This window comes from Azolla caroliniana, unplaced genomic scaffold (genome assembly GCF_043228905.1).
Source record: "Azolla caroliniana isolate FFs.n. ecotype wild unplaced genomic scaffold, voAzoCaro1.0.p SCAF_3, whole genome shotgun sequence".
NCBI lineage: Eukaryota > Viridiplantae > Streptophyta > Polypodiopsida > Salviniales > Salviniaceae > Azolla > Azolla caroliniana.
This window is the reverse complement of record NW_028230438.1, coordinates 9,953,500-9,968,798: the sequence shown is the minus strand read 5'-3', so window position 1 is coordinate 9,968,798 and position 15,299 is coordinate 9,953,500. Positions and strand designations below refer to the sequence as shown.

Below are 15,299 nucleotides of genomic sequence, written 5' to 3'. Positions count from 1 at the left end.
GAGCAATACAAGTGGATCTAAGAATTTTGGAATGACCATAATGAGGAAATGATCCTCCTTATATAAGGCCAAAAGTGGATGTTGGGACTAGTTGTTTGGTGGCTAGACATTGGGTTGTCCCTTCAGACTACCCATTGGGACAGGGTTGGGACATACGATGGCGACACCCCTTTTGGGATTGGGACTAAGACTTGGTGACCTCCCTAATATGACTTGAACTTATGATCTCCCTAATATGTGTCTCAGAACTTTGATCATTTTTTGTAACTGCTCCATATGTAATATTGTGAGAGAGAGAGTCTTGGAACATTCTGAGAGAGAGGGTCTTCGAACGAACATTTTGTAGACTGTGTCTGAGATCATCAAGTCATTTGGGGAGGTCAGGTCATTTTTGGTCACCACACACACACACACACACACACACAAACACTCCTCAAGGAAGAAGAAGAAGAAGAAGAAGAAGAAGAAGAAGAAGAAGTTCTATTTTCTTTTTCTTTTTCTTTTCATATGAATCTATGATATGTCACATGTGTAAGTAAGAAAGCAAGCAAAAGCAGTCTGGCGATGGCGATGGCGATGGCGATGGGTGGGGGCAGCGCCTGACCTACCTCACTCCCTCACGTCGCCTGCCAAAAGCGATCAAACAAACAGACCGACAGAGAGAGCAGAGAAGGCCGGATCTTCAACTGAAGGAAGGAACATTGCGCACACCTCCACTCAGATTCAACCTTCTTCTCCAACAGCGATCCCCCTTCGTAGTTCTTCCTCCCTGTTCTCAAGTCGACCGCTTGCCTTTCATCTTTGCAGGTATGTCAGCCTAGTCATCGATCAACCATCTTCCTAGAGAAAACTCGAAGTTAATTTTATTGTTCGCTCTCTCTCTCTCTCTCTCTCTCTCCTATCTTTATGTCTACTGGATAATGTTAATCAATCTCATTTTATCTCTGCTTCTCATAGCTTATCAGATAGATAAGAAGCCTTTGCTTTGCTTTCACGATGGATGCACGCAGAGACAGAGATTCGAAGCTACTTTTTTGCTCTATTGCATCTCCTCTACATGTCGCTGTATGCCTATTGGGTACCAACGATCAATAATATTGTGCATTCATGGATCACAACTATTTCTTTGCCTTTTGATTGGGCATCAATGTTTTGCTTACTCTCTGATAGGTAAGTGTGTCAAGGTGGTGATGTTCATGCACGTGAACACAAATGCTGGTGGCCAGATATGGTTTTTGTGTTTGGTTGGGTTGATAATTAATTATTTGGAGACAGTAATGGTCTCTCCAAATCTTTCCATTGATTCGCCCTGTGAAGACTAGGTCCTTAAGCTTCTACTCCATGGAGAAGAGTGTGTGTGACAAGCATACTAAATAGTCACAAGTTAGTTGGTGGCTCTTGGAATCTTATTTGTGCACATTGTCTTTTGAGTGCACCAAAGGCTGCATATCCACAAAAAAGTTGAGCATAGGCAGCTTCACATATGGAGAACTGAGGTCCTATGCATATTACTCCTAGTTATGTGTAGGATAATGTGTATGCCAACTTTTTCCTCTCCCAAGAAGAATTCTGGATCTGTCTCCCATGCCTGAGGGATGTTAAACACCATTGTTATTTAGGTTTACTGACAATCATTTGTCTGTACATATGATTTAAAGGTCTTCCAATGCCTTTTTAGTCCCTCCAGAGAGTTTAGGGTTATTGCTCGGCATAATTGAGTGTCTTTGCTCTTGAAGATTGGCACAATAGCATGTTCTGTCCAGCTCGTAGGGAAATCTTCACACTCTGGGAATTTTTCTTCTTGTGTCACACAATTCTTGTTACGAGCATTGTGGGCTAATTTGTAAAGATGAAAGGTGAGGATTGAGTTATCTCAATCCCACAGTGAGAGATATCTTTAGAGTGTTTCATCACGTGGCTACTATTTATGAAAAAAGCAACCAAGTGGGAAACACACACAAGGGCCTAAGGTATGAGCCTATATATGAAGGCTAGCTACCTTCATGAAGGGGCATCTCTTTTCTTTATTGTTTTGAGGTAGAGACTCTTATAGTGTGGCAAAGCTATGATACCAATTGTTAGAATCTTAATTAACGTTAAGCAAAATGAAAGAGGAAATTAAGGAAGAAAGGGCACCAGTCCACTCGATCACCTCTTTGCAAAGGTGAGAGACAGATCCATGTCTATACACCTTGCCATTTATACTTCACAACTATACACATCAATTGTCTCTTGGGTAAATTAGGATTTAGCCTATCCACTCTCTATAGCATATACATCCTACATATGCTTCACTAATGTGATACACGTAAAACAATAGGAGGAATTTATAATGGATTTGTCTACAATAATTGCAATATGTATTCATTACCTTAAGGAGTTGCTTGGTCTTTAATTATTCTTGACTAATGAGAGAATTAGAGCATGCCACAAGTTTCACGATATGGTTGGATGTATTGTACATGGATCTCATAGAGGTGGACATAATTTTAAAGCATCTTCCTAGTGGTAAGAACCTTGCATGGGATTGCTTGACAAATGAGTTTTTAAGCGATATTCCAACCTTTTGAAGGGGGCTCTGGCTTTAATGTTCAAGTGTTGGGATTCTGGCTGTATGTCTCAAGCTTGGAATATTAGTCACAAAGATGGCATCACTCTAGTCATTTCATCAATGGTGAGCTATTTTTTGATGGGTGGGTTGTATAAGGTATTTACAAAGGTCTTGGCAATATAAAAGTATCTGCTAGAGTTGATATCCCTAGCCCAATACGCTCTCACAATTGCAGGACTATGAATTACCTCCCTTCGATGATAAGCTTAAGGCCATCTTCTTGTTAATGATCTTACTTGATTTGTGGGAAACATTGGTTAATGATCTTACCTGATTTGTGGGAACCTTCTCCTCATGTAAAAAGTGATCTGTGTGTTTTCTCTCTCCTGTTGTGACATATATGTATATTCTTGAGAATAAAGGCGTTTTTCTCATTTTTCAATATGGTATCAGAGCCTAGATCCTCCCCTCTGCCAAACCCTAGATCCGCCCCTCTGCTAGTGTAACAGTGAACGGAACAACACAGTCCTAACATCCAAGAGATGAAATGGAGGCGTCTCCTAGGATGACAATGCTATGTGAATGAGAGGTGACTTCAGAAAAGAAGTCAGAAGAGGAGAGAAGAGATAGTCTAGGTTGGGAAGATGCATGAGGTGTTGTCAAATTTGAATGAGGATCAGTTGAAAACATTGGTAAAATACATGAAGTAGGCTGAGATTGTAGCGTCTGGTGGTGTGACGGGAACACAATCACCACCTTGACTTCTGGAATATGGAGGATGTGAACAAACTAAAGGTCGCGGTTGTGGGGGCCGAAGAGGTGGAAGAGGAGGTCACTCGGCAAACCTGATGGTAGTTCAACAAGAGGATGGAGCTAAGGTGCTGTTCACCAAAGAGGATCAAGCTCTCTTAGAAAAACTTTGGAGGAAGCAAAGAGCCGCAATCATGCAAAGGGATAATGTTGCTACCTATGCTTATTCCGCCAAAGGTACTACTAACACACATACTCTTGCGGTTGCCTCTATGCCAGAATGGATAATTGATTTTGGTGCATCTAGGCATGTGATGGGTAATGCTAGCAAGTTCTCGGCATATACTCACTTAGCAATACCGGAGAGCATTCAAACTGTTGACGATACAACACAACCTTTAGTTGGTATAGGTACAGTGAAATGTACCGACTTTGTGACATTGTCTAATGTGTTGCATGCTCCTTCTTTCCTAGTAAACCTATTATCCATAAGTTCTATCATACTCCAACTAAAATGTGTTGTTTCTTTTGATATTCCCAAGGTGACATTCCAAGAGAAATGGACAGGTCGGAGACTTGGGACTAGCACATGGCATAATAGACTATGGTATTTGGATCGTGAAGGGCTGGATTCAACATTAGCATCTATGGTAGAGGGAACAAATGTAAGGGGGTATAAAATGAGTTGTGAGGACTTGTTGATGCTTTACCAACAACGTATGGGAGATACCTCTTATAGGGTTTTGAGTCGTATGTATCCACACCTTTTTGAAAAGGTTGATAAATCAAAACTTGTTTGTGATGCATGTGAATTTGCTTCTCTGATTGACTGCTTCTCTCATGTTACTTGGTTATATTTGATGAAAAATAAGAATGAAGTATTTGCTTGCTTTAATGATTTTCATAGAGCTGTTCAAACTCAATATGGTGCAGTAGTAAAGGTGTTGAGGTCTAATAATGGAACAGAGTATAGGCATACTTGTTAGATCAAGGAATACAACATCAAACTACATGCCCATATACACCGGCACAAAATGGAGTAGCAGAGAGGAAGAACAAACATCTCCTAGAGGTAACAAAAAGCATGATGATTTCTATGAATGTCCCAAACCAGTTGTGGGGACAGGCAATTTTGATGGCATCATTGATCAATGGAGTGTAAATCTCCCTGTGAGTTGTTGCAAGGACATAACTTTGGGATCCTTCCTTTGAAGGTGTTTGGATGTGTGTGTTTTGTAAAGGACAGTAGACCATCAATTGGAAAGCTTGATCCTAGAGCTGTGAAATGTGTATTTGTGGAATACTCTGCCACACAAAAGGGGTACATTTGTTGAAGTCTAGTGGAGAAGAGATTATTTGTGAGCATGGATGTGCATTTCCTAGAGTGGGAGCCATATTATAAACAAGAGGTAATTTTAGCGTTTGATGACTTAATTGAGACTGAAAATATGAGGGAAAGAGATAATGGTGAGAGGTTGCTAAAAATAGGACCAATTCCTCTGTTGATCCCTACACCAGTTGAGAAACAAGTGAGCGTAGGAGATGAGGAAGAAGAAGGAAAAGAAGACGAGGAACTTGCATGTGTTGGGACTCGAGTTAAGGGGGAGCTAAAGGTGTATACCTGGAGGAAGAGGCAAAAGGAAGGAAATATGAACACGTCTGCAGTGCCACTTGTGCCGTCAAGTCCCATGTCCTAACTTGCCTCGACTTTTGAAATACCTTTAGAACTCCCAAACCTAGAAATCACAGGTGATATGATTTCCTCTCCTTCTCCTATAGTGGTTAGGAGAACCTCTTGTAGTAATCTAGGAGTCCCTCCTTATCGTTATGGTTTTCCTCATGATATTGCTCAGTTTATCTCTTATTCTAATATATGAACTACACTTATTCTAATATATGAACTACACATAGAGCATTCATTGCATCATTAGACTCTGTCACTTTACCCAAGTTTTGGCAAGTTGCTAAAGAAGATCCAAAGTGGAAAGCAGCTATGCAAGAACAACTCGGAGCTCTTGAGAAGAAGAAAACTTGGGAGGTTATATCATTACCACCAGGAAAGAAGTCGGTTGAGTATTTACAATAAAATAGACCCTAGAGGGCAAAATTGATTGTTACAAGGCATGATTAGTGGCTAAGGGATACATATGGCATTGATTATGATGAGACTTTTGCACCCATAGCAAGATGAGCACTATTAGAACGCTTTTTTCCTTAGTAGTGAATAAGGATTGGAAATTACATCAATTAGATGTAAAAAATGCATTCCTTCATGGAGAGTGGATGGAGGAAGTGTACATGGATATCCCCCTAGGTCTTGGTACAATTCAAATAGTAGGCAAGGTGTGCAGACTAAGGAAGTTGCTTTCTGGATTGAAGCAATCTCCTCGAGCCTAGTTCGACAGGTTAAGTAGGGCTATGGTGGGTATGGGATACCAGCAGATCAATGCGACCATACCGTGTTTTTCCGACAACAAAAGCAGCATATTACATTACTTGCTGTGTATGTGGATGATATAATTATCACGGGTAACAATGAAGGAGAAATTGCCCAACTGAAGGTGCAACTAGGTAAAGAGTTTTAGGTTAAGGATCTGGGGTTGCAATGATATTTTCTTGGAATTGCGGTAGCTCATGGGGCTGAAGGAGTTGTTCTATCTCAACGAAAAGATGTATTAGATCTTTCCAGATTCTGAGATATCTCAAAGGTGCCCTTGGGAAGGGATTGATCTTTAGAAAACATGGTCATTTTAACATTGAGGGCTATTTTGATTTTAACTTGGCTAGTTGTGCTGATGATAGGAAATTCACATCAGGATACTACATGTATGTTGGGGGCACTCTGGTCTCTTGGAAGTGTAAGAAACAGTTGGTAGTAGCAAGGTCAACAGCAGAAGCAGAATATAGAGCTATTGCTGTAGGAGTTGCGGAGATATTGTGGCTGAGAACTGTCCTAGTAGAACTAAAGATGAATCAAGAAAATCAGATGAAGCTGTGGTGTGACAATAAGTCAGCAATCAACATTGCCAACAATCTGGTACAACATGATAGGACCAAGCACATTGAAATCAACAGATTCTTTATCAAGGAGAAGCTTGATAGTGGAATATTAAAATTGAGTCATGTTTCTACTGAAGATGAAGTAGCAGATTGTCTTACAAAGGGACTTGGGCCAGTAAGTCTTTCTAGATTGTGTGACAAGATGGGCTTAGTGGATATCTTTCGCCCATCTTGAGGGGAGTGTTGAGAATGATTAAAGTTATAGCCCAACGGCTAGTTATCCCAACGGCCAGATCTTGGCCTTTAAGAGGAATCTTCTCCTCATGTAAAAAGTGATCTCTGTGTTTTCTCTCACCTGTTGTGACATATATGTATATTCTAGAGAATAAAGGTGGTATTCTCATTTTTCAATAGATGCATTTATGCCCAGACATGGGTTCAGAAGAAGCCATGCAGAACATTGACTGTACACTAAAAAGGATGAAGATGGCAGCCCAATTGTTCTCATACTGTGTGTAGATGATATGCTGCTTGCTGGCAGGGAAGAAAAAGAGCACTCTGAATGCTTTTAAACAGCAGCTGAATTGTGCATTCTCAATGAAAGACCTCGGGGAAGCTAAGCATATTCTTGGTATGCGAATAAAAAGGGATAGGTAGGCATATACTTTGCATTTATCCCAAGAAAAGTACATTGAAAAAGTGCTGGACAGATTTAATGTGGCTGATGCTTGGCTGCATGGAGTGCCATTGCAGCTACATGTTAGGATTTTCAAGAATGATCGTCCCAAAGATGATGATGTAGCCAATTACATGAAGAATATTCCATATGCATCAGCTTGCCCTTATGTAAGCTATGGTTGCCACTTGGCCAGACATTGCTCATGTAGTTGGAGTTGTTAGGTTACAGGCATTTACTTTGGCCCCAGTTTGAGGGGTTACAGGCCGTGTGTGAACATCCCAAAATGACCTAAAAGTTGCTTATAAATAATAATTCGTTCCAAACCTCCGTAATGAGATAGGGGACTTTAGTGGCTAGGGTTTATTCTCCATTTTCTGCGTAGTTTTCTCTACTTTCTCTCTCCTCACACAGCAGCCCACTCCCTTGGTGTTTTGGATCTAACCACACCATCACATCATCTCTTTCATGCCCTCCTCTGTAAGGGGCAAGAGGGTCATTATGTGATCTAAAGTTGCGATCCCCTTTCGAAAGCCTGCCTATCCAGCTGAATGACAGCAATCTCAAGAGAACCAAGGGCCACATAGTCATAAACAACGTTTGCTGCCAGTAACGAGATGTGAGGTCATATGAATCTTTGCCCTAAGTATGTCTGGGATTGTGTGTAATAGCTCTAATCATATGAACCTACACATACATTAATCAAGTTAATTAAAAGAAGATGAAGTGGATAATAATATAATAATGGCACATTTTTCTCTATTGCTTGGTCTCATAAGAGAAACATAAATATAAATTTCTTTATTTCTTTTTTGAGAAAACAATTGAACTGTGATTAGCTCCTACTTGTTTGGACTCAAGTTTGATGAAGGGTAACAATGATATTATAGAAAATGGTTATGGATTCTATTCATAATTGGAGGTACATTTCACACATTTTATTTGGGCAATATGTTGTTTTTGGCAGCAAGTCATGAGCAGGAATGAATGTGCTTTTTTAGTCTTCTGACAGGTAATTGATCAATCGTAGAGGAGAATGATAGTGAATAGGCGTCTTCATTCAAACTGTCAAAACAATTATTTTGTAGAAACAGAATTCACTCTCTAATGCTCAACAATTATGGGGCAGCACACTGCAATTCAGAAAACTACTGCCCAAAAATCTTAATATCAAAAGACCTATAAAAATTGCATGCAGTATGCAAGGATGCAGCATTCGTGCATTTTGGGTTCTCAACACATCAAACAATGTTGTCTTTTCAAGGTGCTTTCTTCTTTTTTCTTTTTGGCAGTCCACTTCCTTATCAGTTCTTCATGCTCAATGCTTTGGATCCCTTGTTGTTTGGATCTGCAGGCGTTTTCCAACTGTTGATAAGAAATGGCTTGCCTCCTTCAAGAGGCAGAGGGTTGAAGAAGATGATTCGAATACCCTCCAGATTAGTCTTCCCAGTGATGCTCAAATAGAGAAGGCTCTTGCATTTCGGAAATCGAGGTACGTACTTCAAGTAGAATGTAACCCTATTACTATCTGAAAACGAAATTTCTGTATTACTTTGAAAACCATACAAAGCCAATGGCTGTACTCTAGAAAGTTCCTGGCATAATGGGTTTGTAGAAACCAGCCCCAAAAAATTTTACTAGTCAAAAGAAATTTATAACGATGGCTCAAAAATAGGTTCTTGATTTGTGTCTGTATTACAAGCATACATATAATCATGTATTTAAGGAGTTAATTAGTCCAAATGGCATAAATATGTCCATTAGCTCAGCTGCTTATAAAATATGATATGCCCATTAGTTTTGTTGTGGAAAGTATATAAATTTTTAGGAGGTGATAAAGAAAAGGAAATGAAAGAAAAAGTGGGGCTAAGGTTTGTAGTTGCATCACTTATCCACTTCCTAAATGGATGAAGCTGATTCAGAATTTCCATTGATGAAACTGATAGGTATTTGTCTCCTTCTCCAGGCCTGTCTCTAGTTCCTTGCTATATGGAAACAACAATGGTACTTCTATTAGCATGATGTTATAGTCTCATGATCTATCATAAATAGGCTCATGATCTATCATACACCCCTTCCTGCAACTTCTTTGTGCCTCCACGGAGAATGTCCTCTCACTAGATTGATTTTGGTATTTCCCTTATGAGAGGCATTATTCTTTATGATTCTCCCAAGGGCTATCCCCTTATTACAGATTTGACATGATCTTGACTGAGATATTATGAAGCTCTGCCTATGGATTTTCAGGTATTGGTGAAAGAAAGAAAGATATATTAATGTCTTTTAAGAGGGCAAAATGGTGAGAAGTGTTGAAAGAAAGAAAGGGAGAAAGAAAGGAAGAAACATCTATCAATGAAATCAGCCTATGAGACATGAGAACCTGACCCCAGAGAGAGGTAGGTCTGGGCCTCACAATGCACAACTTGTCACGCATCTTCTTTTGTCATCTCATTGGTAGGCAGAAGAAGGTATTTCTATCTCAGTTGGAGAAAAATATTCACCAGTTCTGTATGAGTCGAAATTCTAGGGAGATGTGGCAACTGATGATGGAACAGTTTCCATCTCCACCTTCACCTCTGCGGATATATGGTGGGAGTATAAAACTACTTTGTGTAATGTCCCATAGCTGCCACCTCTTCCAGATCCATTTGTGCCCTGCCCTTCCAATTCTACTTTCTTCTGCAGGAGTGGTGAAGTGAGCTATTGAGAAATTGCGCACAGGAATGGCACAGAATCATGATGCTTTAGGTGCACCACGTGTTACTCATGCCCAAAACATGATTGCTGTCTGTAGGCCTATTTGGTGTAATGTTCAATAGAGTTATCTGTGAGGCTTAAATGTGCAACCACTATTGTGCGAATACTAAAGAATGAGCTGAGAAGGAGCTTAAAAGTCTTAGAGCTGAGGGACAAGCAGGTTTCAGGAGGTTCTCTACTCTGGATCTTATATTTTCAAAAAGAGCTATCATTGAGGAGGATAGTGCCCATAACAGATGTATTTGTTATTTCTTTTTGGATTTCCACAAAGTTTTTGACAGTCCATTAAGGGAGATTGGGTGTTTCTCAAGAACTCCAATAGCCCATTCTAAGTTGGGGTATTTGATATCGTTGTTTTTTGTTACCTCTTTATAGAATGCATATTTGGGCCTAGTTTTGAACCAGAATTGCACATTTGGAAGCATCACTAATGAGTGGAGAGACCTTTTGGATCCATCATCTTGAGAACAGTTTGGGCTAAAGCATCGTTATCCCATGGTATTATCAGGAATAAAATGGATCATCACCGATGGTCATATACTCTGAGCAGGTGTCCTGTTTTCATATAACATTGAACATTCCTCTACATGGAACTGCCGTGTTGGCTTTGAAGTCTATTAGCCATTTGGTAGTGAGGGAGATACTTCATGTTGGTATCCCCAAATGGGATTGTTTTTAATTCAAGAGTTTCAGCATTTACAAATGATAAGATTAACATGTATATAGCTTTATACATACCTTTAAGATTCACAATAAACATACCTTTATATTTAGATGATTTTCTTATGTTCTAGCTTGAAGTTGCGATGTCCTTTTTGTGTTTGTAATGCTTACTGATTTCCTCTGCTTGCTCTACGACATCCATTGTTTCCTTTTTGCAATAAGATTGGTGTTGATATGTTGATGCTTAGGGAAGTTTCAAATCAAGTCGGCGGAATGCGTGACCGAGACATTTTAGAATATTCAGATGCTTGGGTGGATGATCCCATCACTAGACACATCATAAGTCTCCAAATATTAGGTCCAGAAGAAGAAGGTTGTTCTGCAACATTGATATGGCCGCTAATTCTCCACTTGAAAGGAAACTTCCAAATCCTTGTCTTGCCATTGGTGGAACCTCAACATCTCAAAGGATATGCAATAATTTCCCGAAGGCACACACGCGGGATCCCTTGCATTAAAGGCCACCAACAGTTTCATAGCTTATCTTCAATGTTCCTAGAATTGCCATGTGTTACTGGGTTAGTAGACCAACTAAGTGCTGTTATCTTAAGATTTAATATCTGCTATGTCATCCTGCTTAGATTGTGAATGTGATATAGGGCTTTTATGGTTGCCAAGCTCATTGGAGATATTATTACCGGGGATACAAATGAGCCAGATGTATTTCAAAACACCATTCCAACTGTTGGAGGATTATTGGATTCAATAACAGTGGGCATTGCTATTGCAGCAAGAACTAAACCTATCATGGTACAAGCGCAACCAGCTATAAACACAGGCACAGTTACAAGTGGGAAAATTGCTTTAAAACCGGCAGATAGAGACGCTTTGCGAAGCTTTGTGACGAGTTCGATGCCATTTGGTCTAAATCTTTCCTAACTTAAAGAAAAACATAATTCTAACAAACATACAGAATTTCTCTACAGAAATGTTGATTATGAAAATATTATAGGAGAACTGGATTTACTGATACCATTGGTATGTCCTTACAGGCATTCCGTTAGATGTGACAGCTGCTACCATTGCATCCATGAGGTCTAATGGATTTTTGTTTCCTGATGCACCACCTATGGATCAAACGCAACCAGCTTGGAAGCCCTACTTATATAAAGGCAAGCAACAAAGAATATTGTTTACAGTATCTGAAGCTGTATCGGCAGCTTTATATGATCGAGACGATGTTCCTGATACTGTTACTTTAGCGGGTCAAATCAATTGTAAGGCTGAGTTGGAAGGATTGCCTGATGTGTCTCTTCCATTAATGTATCCCAATACAACTAAGTTTGAATCATTCAGCTATCATCCGTGCTGCCAAGCACAACCATTTGACAAGGGACAGGATAAACAAACAATCATGTTTTCACCTCCACTTGGCAATTTTGTGTTGGTTCATTATCATGCACTGCTTGCAAATATGAAGCCTCCTGTTCAGGGATTCTACCAACTGTCAATGGTATCTGAAAACGAGGGTGCATTTCTGTTTAAGCTGCGTTTGCTGGAAGGTTATAAATCCCCATTTACAATGGAGAGCTGCACTATAACAATTCCTTCAACAATGAGGAAAATAATCTCTATTGATGGTAACCCATCAATGGGTGTTTTTTCAGCCTTTGAAAATTTAGTGGAATGGAAACTTGTTGTTAGTGCCCGAGCATTGTCGAAGAATACAGAAGTGACGTTCCCGGGTACCATAAGATTTGGGCAGACTATGAATGTCAAGAGTTCAAATAGGCCACAATTTACCTTGGATGGCTACAGTGATGAGTTTGATCTTGTGGCTGAATCAAATGCTGATAAGAATCAGGCACAAGATATGCTACAAGAGAGAATGACAAAAGAAGACCTTAAGTTGGCTGCAGTTGACTTGAATGAGCCATTTTGTTGGGATGCTTACAGTTACGCAAAGGTGAAGATAAACCTTATTTGTGTTTTTTTGAAACTAATGCAAAATTTCATTCAAGAGGATCAATTGCGCACTGACTTGATTTGTCTTATTAAAAAAATAATGTCAAAACATCCGTGAACCTTAAAAAGATGAATCTATCTTGCAGCAAAAGCATGCGTTGAAAAACATTGGGTACTTTTTATGTTTCTCGCTAATTCAAGATAGCTCAAAACAGCATTCTGCACTGTTCAATATGTTATGTTTCTAAGACGATTCTCAGTTGGAACCTAGTGGGCAACCTTGCTGTGGGTATTTTGAAAGGGTGGAGAGTGGAAGGCTTTACGACTGCATGCATTTTTTGCATTTTCATAATATTCATTCATTTGCTGCTTTAGTCATCATTGGTTGGTCTTCTTGTAAAAGATAACCTCATTGTGTGCCTGAAAATTCTTAGAATGTTGGTCTTCAATAACACAAAAGAATTATTTCTCCATGTTTGTATTGACTACTGAATAATTTTTCATATATTTATTTAGTTGGTGGTTTAGCTATTATCTTCTTGTAAAAGATTACCTTGGTGCCCTCAAATTCGTCGCTGGAAAATTTCTCCCATAGACCAAAAGAATTAGTTCTCCATGTTTCTGTTGTCATACTAACCGTTTCTATATGATTATTATGACAGGTTTCATTCAGGCTTGTTGGAGGTTCCATGTCAGGATTGGCAATTGATTCAAAAACGGTAATTTCTATCTAGTTCTGTCAGCTCATAAAGCATCTATAAGACAAATTTTGAGTGTCTATGTAAACAGGCCTTCCTTGTGATGATATAGCTAGTGCATCTTATCTACCAAAGCTCGTTTTGGTGAAAGTCCTATGGTGCATTCAAATATATCTTCTTCCTTAAATGGTTGTCTGGATAAATCTTCTGAAAGCAAAAATCAATGATGCTTCTGTAAGGAAGTGGCTGGAGTTACAAAACTCATGCTAGGACTGTTTCCAATCAAACTATTAAATTTTGTTGGATCCTAGATTACCCTAAAGTTTATAACAAGAGTCTATAATCACTAAGCAAGATTGGTGTGCTCGAAAATAAGTTTATATCACTCACATAGATCTCTTATTTCTAGTTTTCTGCATGTCATATAGAAGTTGTACACATTTTTAAATGTGGAATAATGTTATTGAATTCATTATGAATGCCAGACAAGTTCCTATTTTTGTGGGTAAAGACTTGGAATTGAACACAAATTCTCTCCCAACTTTTTCTATCATGCTCTCAATTTCTTTTTTGTTGGTTTGTGGGGTTTGCAGATTGGTATCTTTCCAGGCTCAAAAGTTCCATGCGAAGTCTCGGCACAGGTAGTATCTGGAGATTACATTCTATGGAACTCACTAGGAAGGTATCCTCATGTTGCTTCTAAGGAGGATTTAGCATAAGGAACTTTTCTTACATGCTAGGAGTTGGAAGTCTTATTCTGCGGTTTTCAACTATTTGTAAAGATTGAGATTTATAAGGAATATATTATAAAATTACACAATTTTTATCAATATATTAGAAATTACACTCCATAATAAAACCTTGAGCGTGTCAACATGTAATCATGGGATAATTTGATTGGCTAAGTCATTTAGCCATTGATGAAGAGAAAATGTACTATATATTTAAACACTAGAATTTGTATTGTGTATGGTTTCTAAGGAATTCTCCCATACTTTTGATCTCTCTTTCTATGGAATACTTCTATAATGACTCAGGATCCTTGTTTGGAGTTTGGATGAAGATGGTAGAGATATTATTTTAAGTAAATTGTTATGTTGGTTGAGAAATAAAAAATTTCTATCTGATGATTTCATTAGGATTCAAGTTTTTGTTAATGTACATAATAAAATGTTTGGTGATATCCTTACGATTCCTTTGTGTTAATCCATCGCTACAATGGAGTTCTTGTTGGGTTTTTGTTTTGAATCACACAAACTTTTCCGCTTTAGAGTAATGAGAGTATTTATAGATAGGCGAAAAACCCTCCTAAAGAGGGGAAAAATGCCTTTGTGGTCCTAAGTGTGTTCACATACATCACTGTCTTGAGTGTGTTCACACATCATTGTCTTAAGTGTGTTCACACATCACTATCTTGAGTGTGTTTACACACATCATTACCAAAATATGTCAACAAATCCCCCTTGGGAGTGATGCGGTGAACATGGAGTTGGCACTCATGGTATCAAGTGCCAAGCTATGTGGATAGATCAATCCACAAGTGGGAGTAGTCCTAAGGCTTTGCGGAAATCTTCAAACTTCTCTCTAGGCAGAGCCTTTGTGAAGAGGTCAGCAATGTTGTCTCGTGTGGGCATGTAAACCAAACTGATCTCTCCAGCGGAGAACCTTTCTTTGACATGGTGATAATGCACCTCAATGTGCTTAGTGCAGGCATGGAACACATGGTTCCTTGCAATTGCCATTGCGCTTTTACTGTCAGTGAAGATGGTGGTGGCAGAAGATTGACCAACACCCAAACACCCAAATCAGCTAAAAGGCATTTTGAGTCACACACACTCAACGATAGCTGTGGAAGCTGCCCTATACTCAACCTCACAACTGGAAGTGGCCACAGAAGGTTGTGTCTCGCTCAACCAAGATATGCATGAGCAACCAAGCATGAAGCAAAAACCACTTGTGGACGCATGAGTGTCATAACAACCAGCCCAATCAGAGTTAGAAAAAGCATGCAGGTTTGGTGGTAGTGATCTCCCCTTGGGATAAAACAATCTAAGTAAATGCCCATTCTTCATTCTACACAAGATTTGTAGACATTGTTTTCGGTGTAGAGACTTCTGCAACGAGTCTTGCCTCTTTTGCAGCCAATTTTGGACAGTTCTTTATAATTTGATTTGTTCCTTTATAGTATTTGCAAAACTGTTTTTGTTTTTTATCTTGGTTTTTTTCATTCACTTGTGAA

General features: G+C 39.1%; 1 protein-coding gene across 2 annotated transcripts; it reads left to right on the top strand.

The window, feature by feature from the left end:
* Positions 1 to 682: 682 nt before the first annotated feature.
* Positions 683 to 14,026, top strand: LOC147866209 (clathrin adaptor complexes medium subunit family protein). 2 transcript variants are annotated; one of them, XM_087316578.1, is made up of 8 exons: positions 683 to 807; positions 7,990 to 8,241; positions 8,332 to 8,469; positions 10,646 to 10,975; positions 11,057 to 11,319; positions 11,450 to 12,363; positions 13,025 to 13,081; positions 13,654 to 14,026. In XM_087316578.1, exons 2-8 carry the CDS (start codon positions 8,177 to 8,179, stop codon positions 13,777 to 13,779), a joined length of 1,893 nt encoding a protein of 630 aa, XP_087172704.1. In that variant the 5' UTR covers positions 683 to 807; positions 7,990 to 8,176; the 3' UTR covers positions 13,780 to 14,026. The 2 variants fall into 2 exon arrangements, with proteins under 2 accessions (XP_087172704.1, XP_087172705.1); XM_087316579.1 differs by lacking the exon at positions 683 to 807 and having other exon boundaries at positions 7,979 to 8,241.
* The last annotated feature ends 1,273 nt before the right edge of the window (positions 14,027 to 15,299 follow it).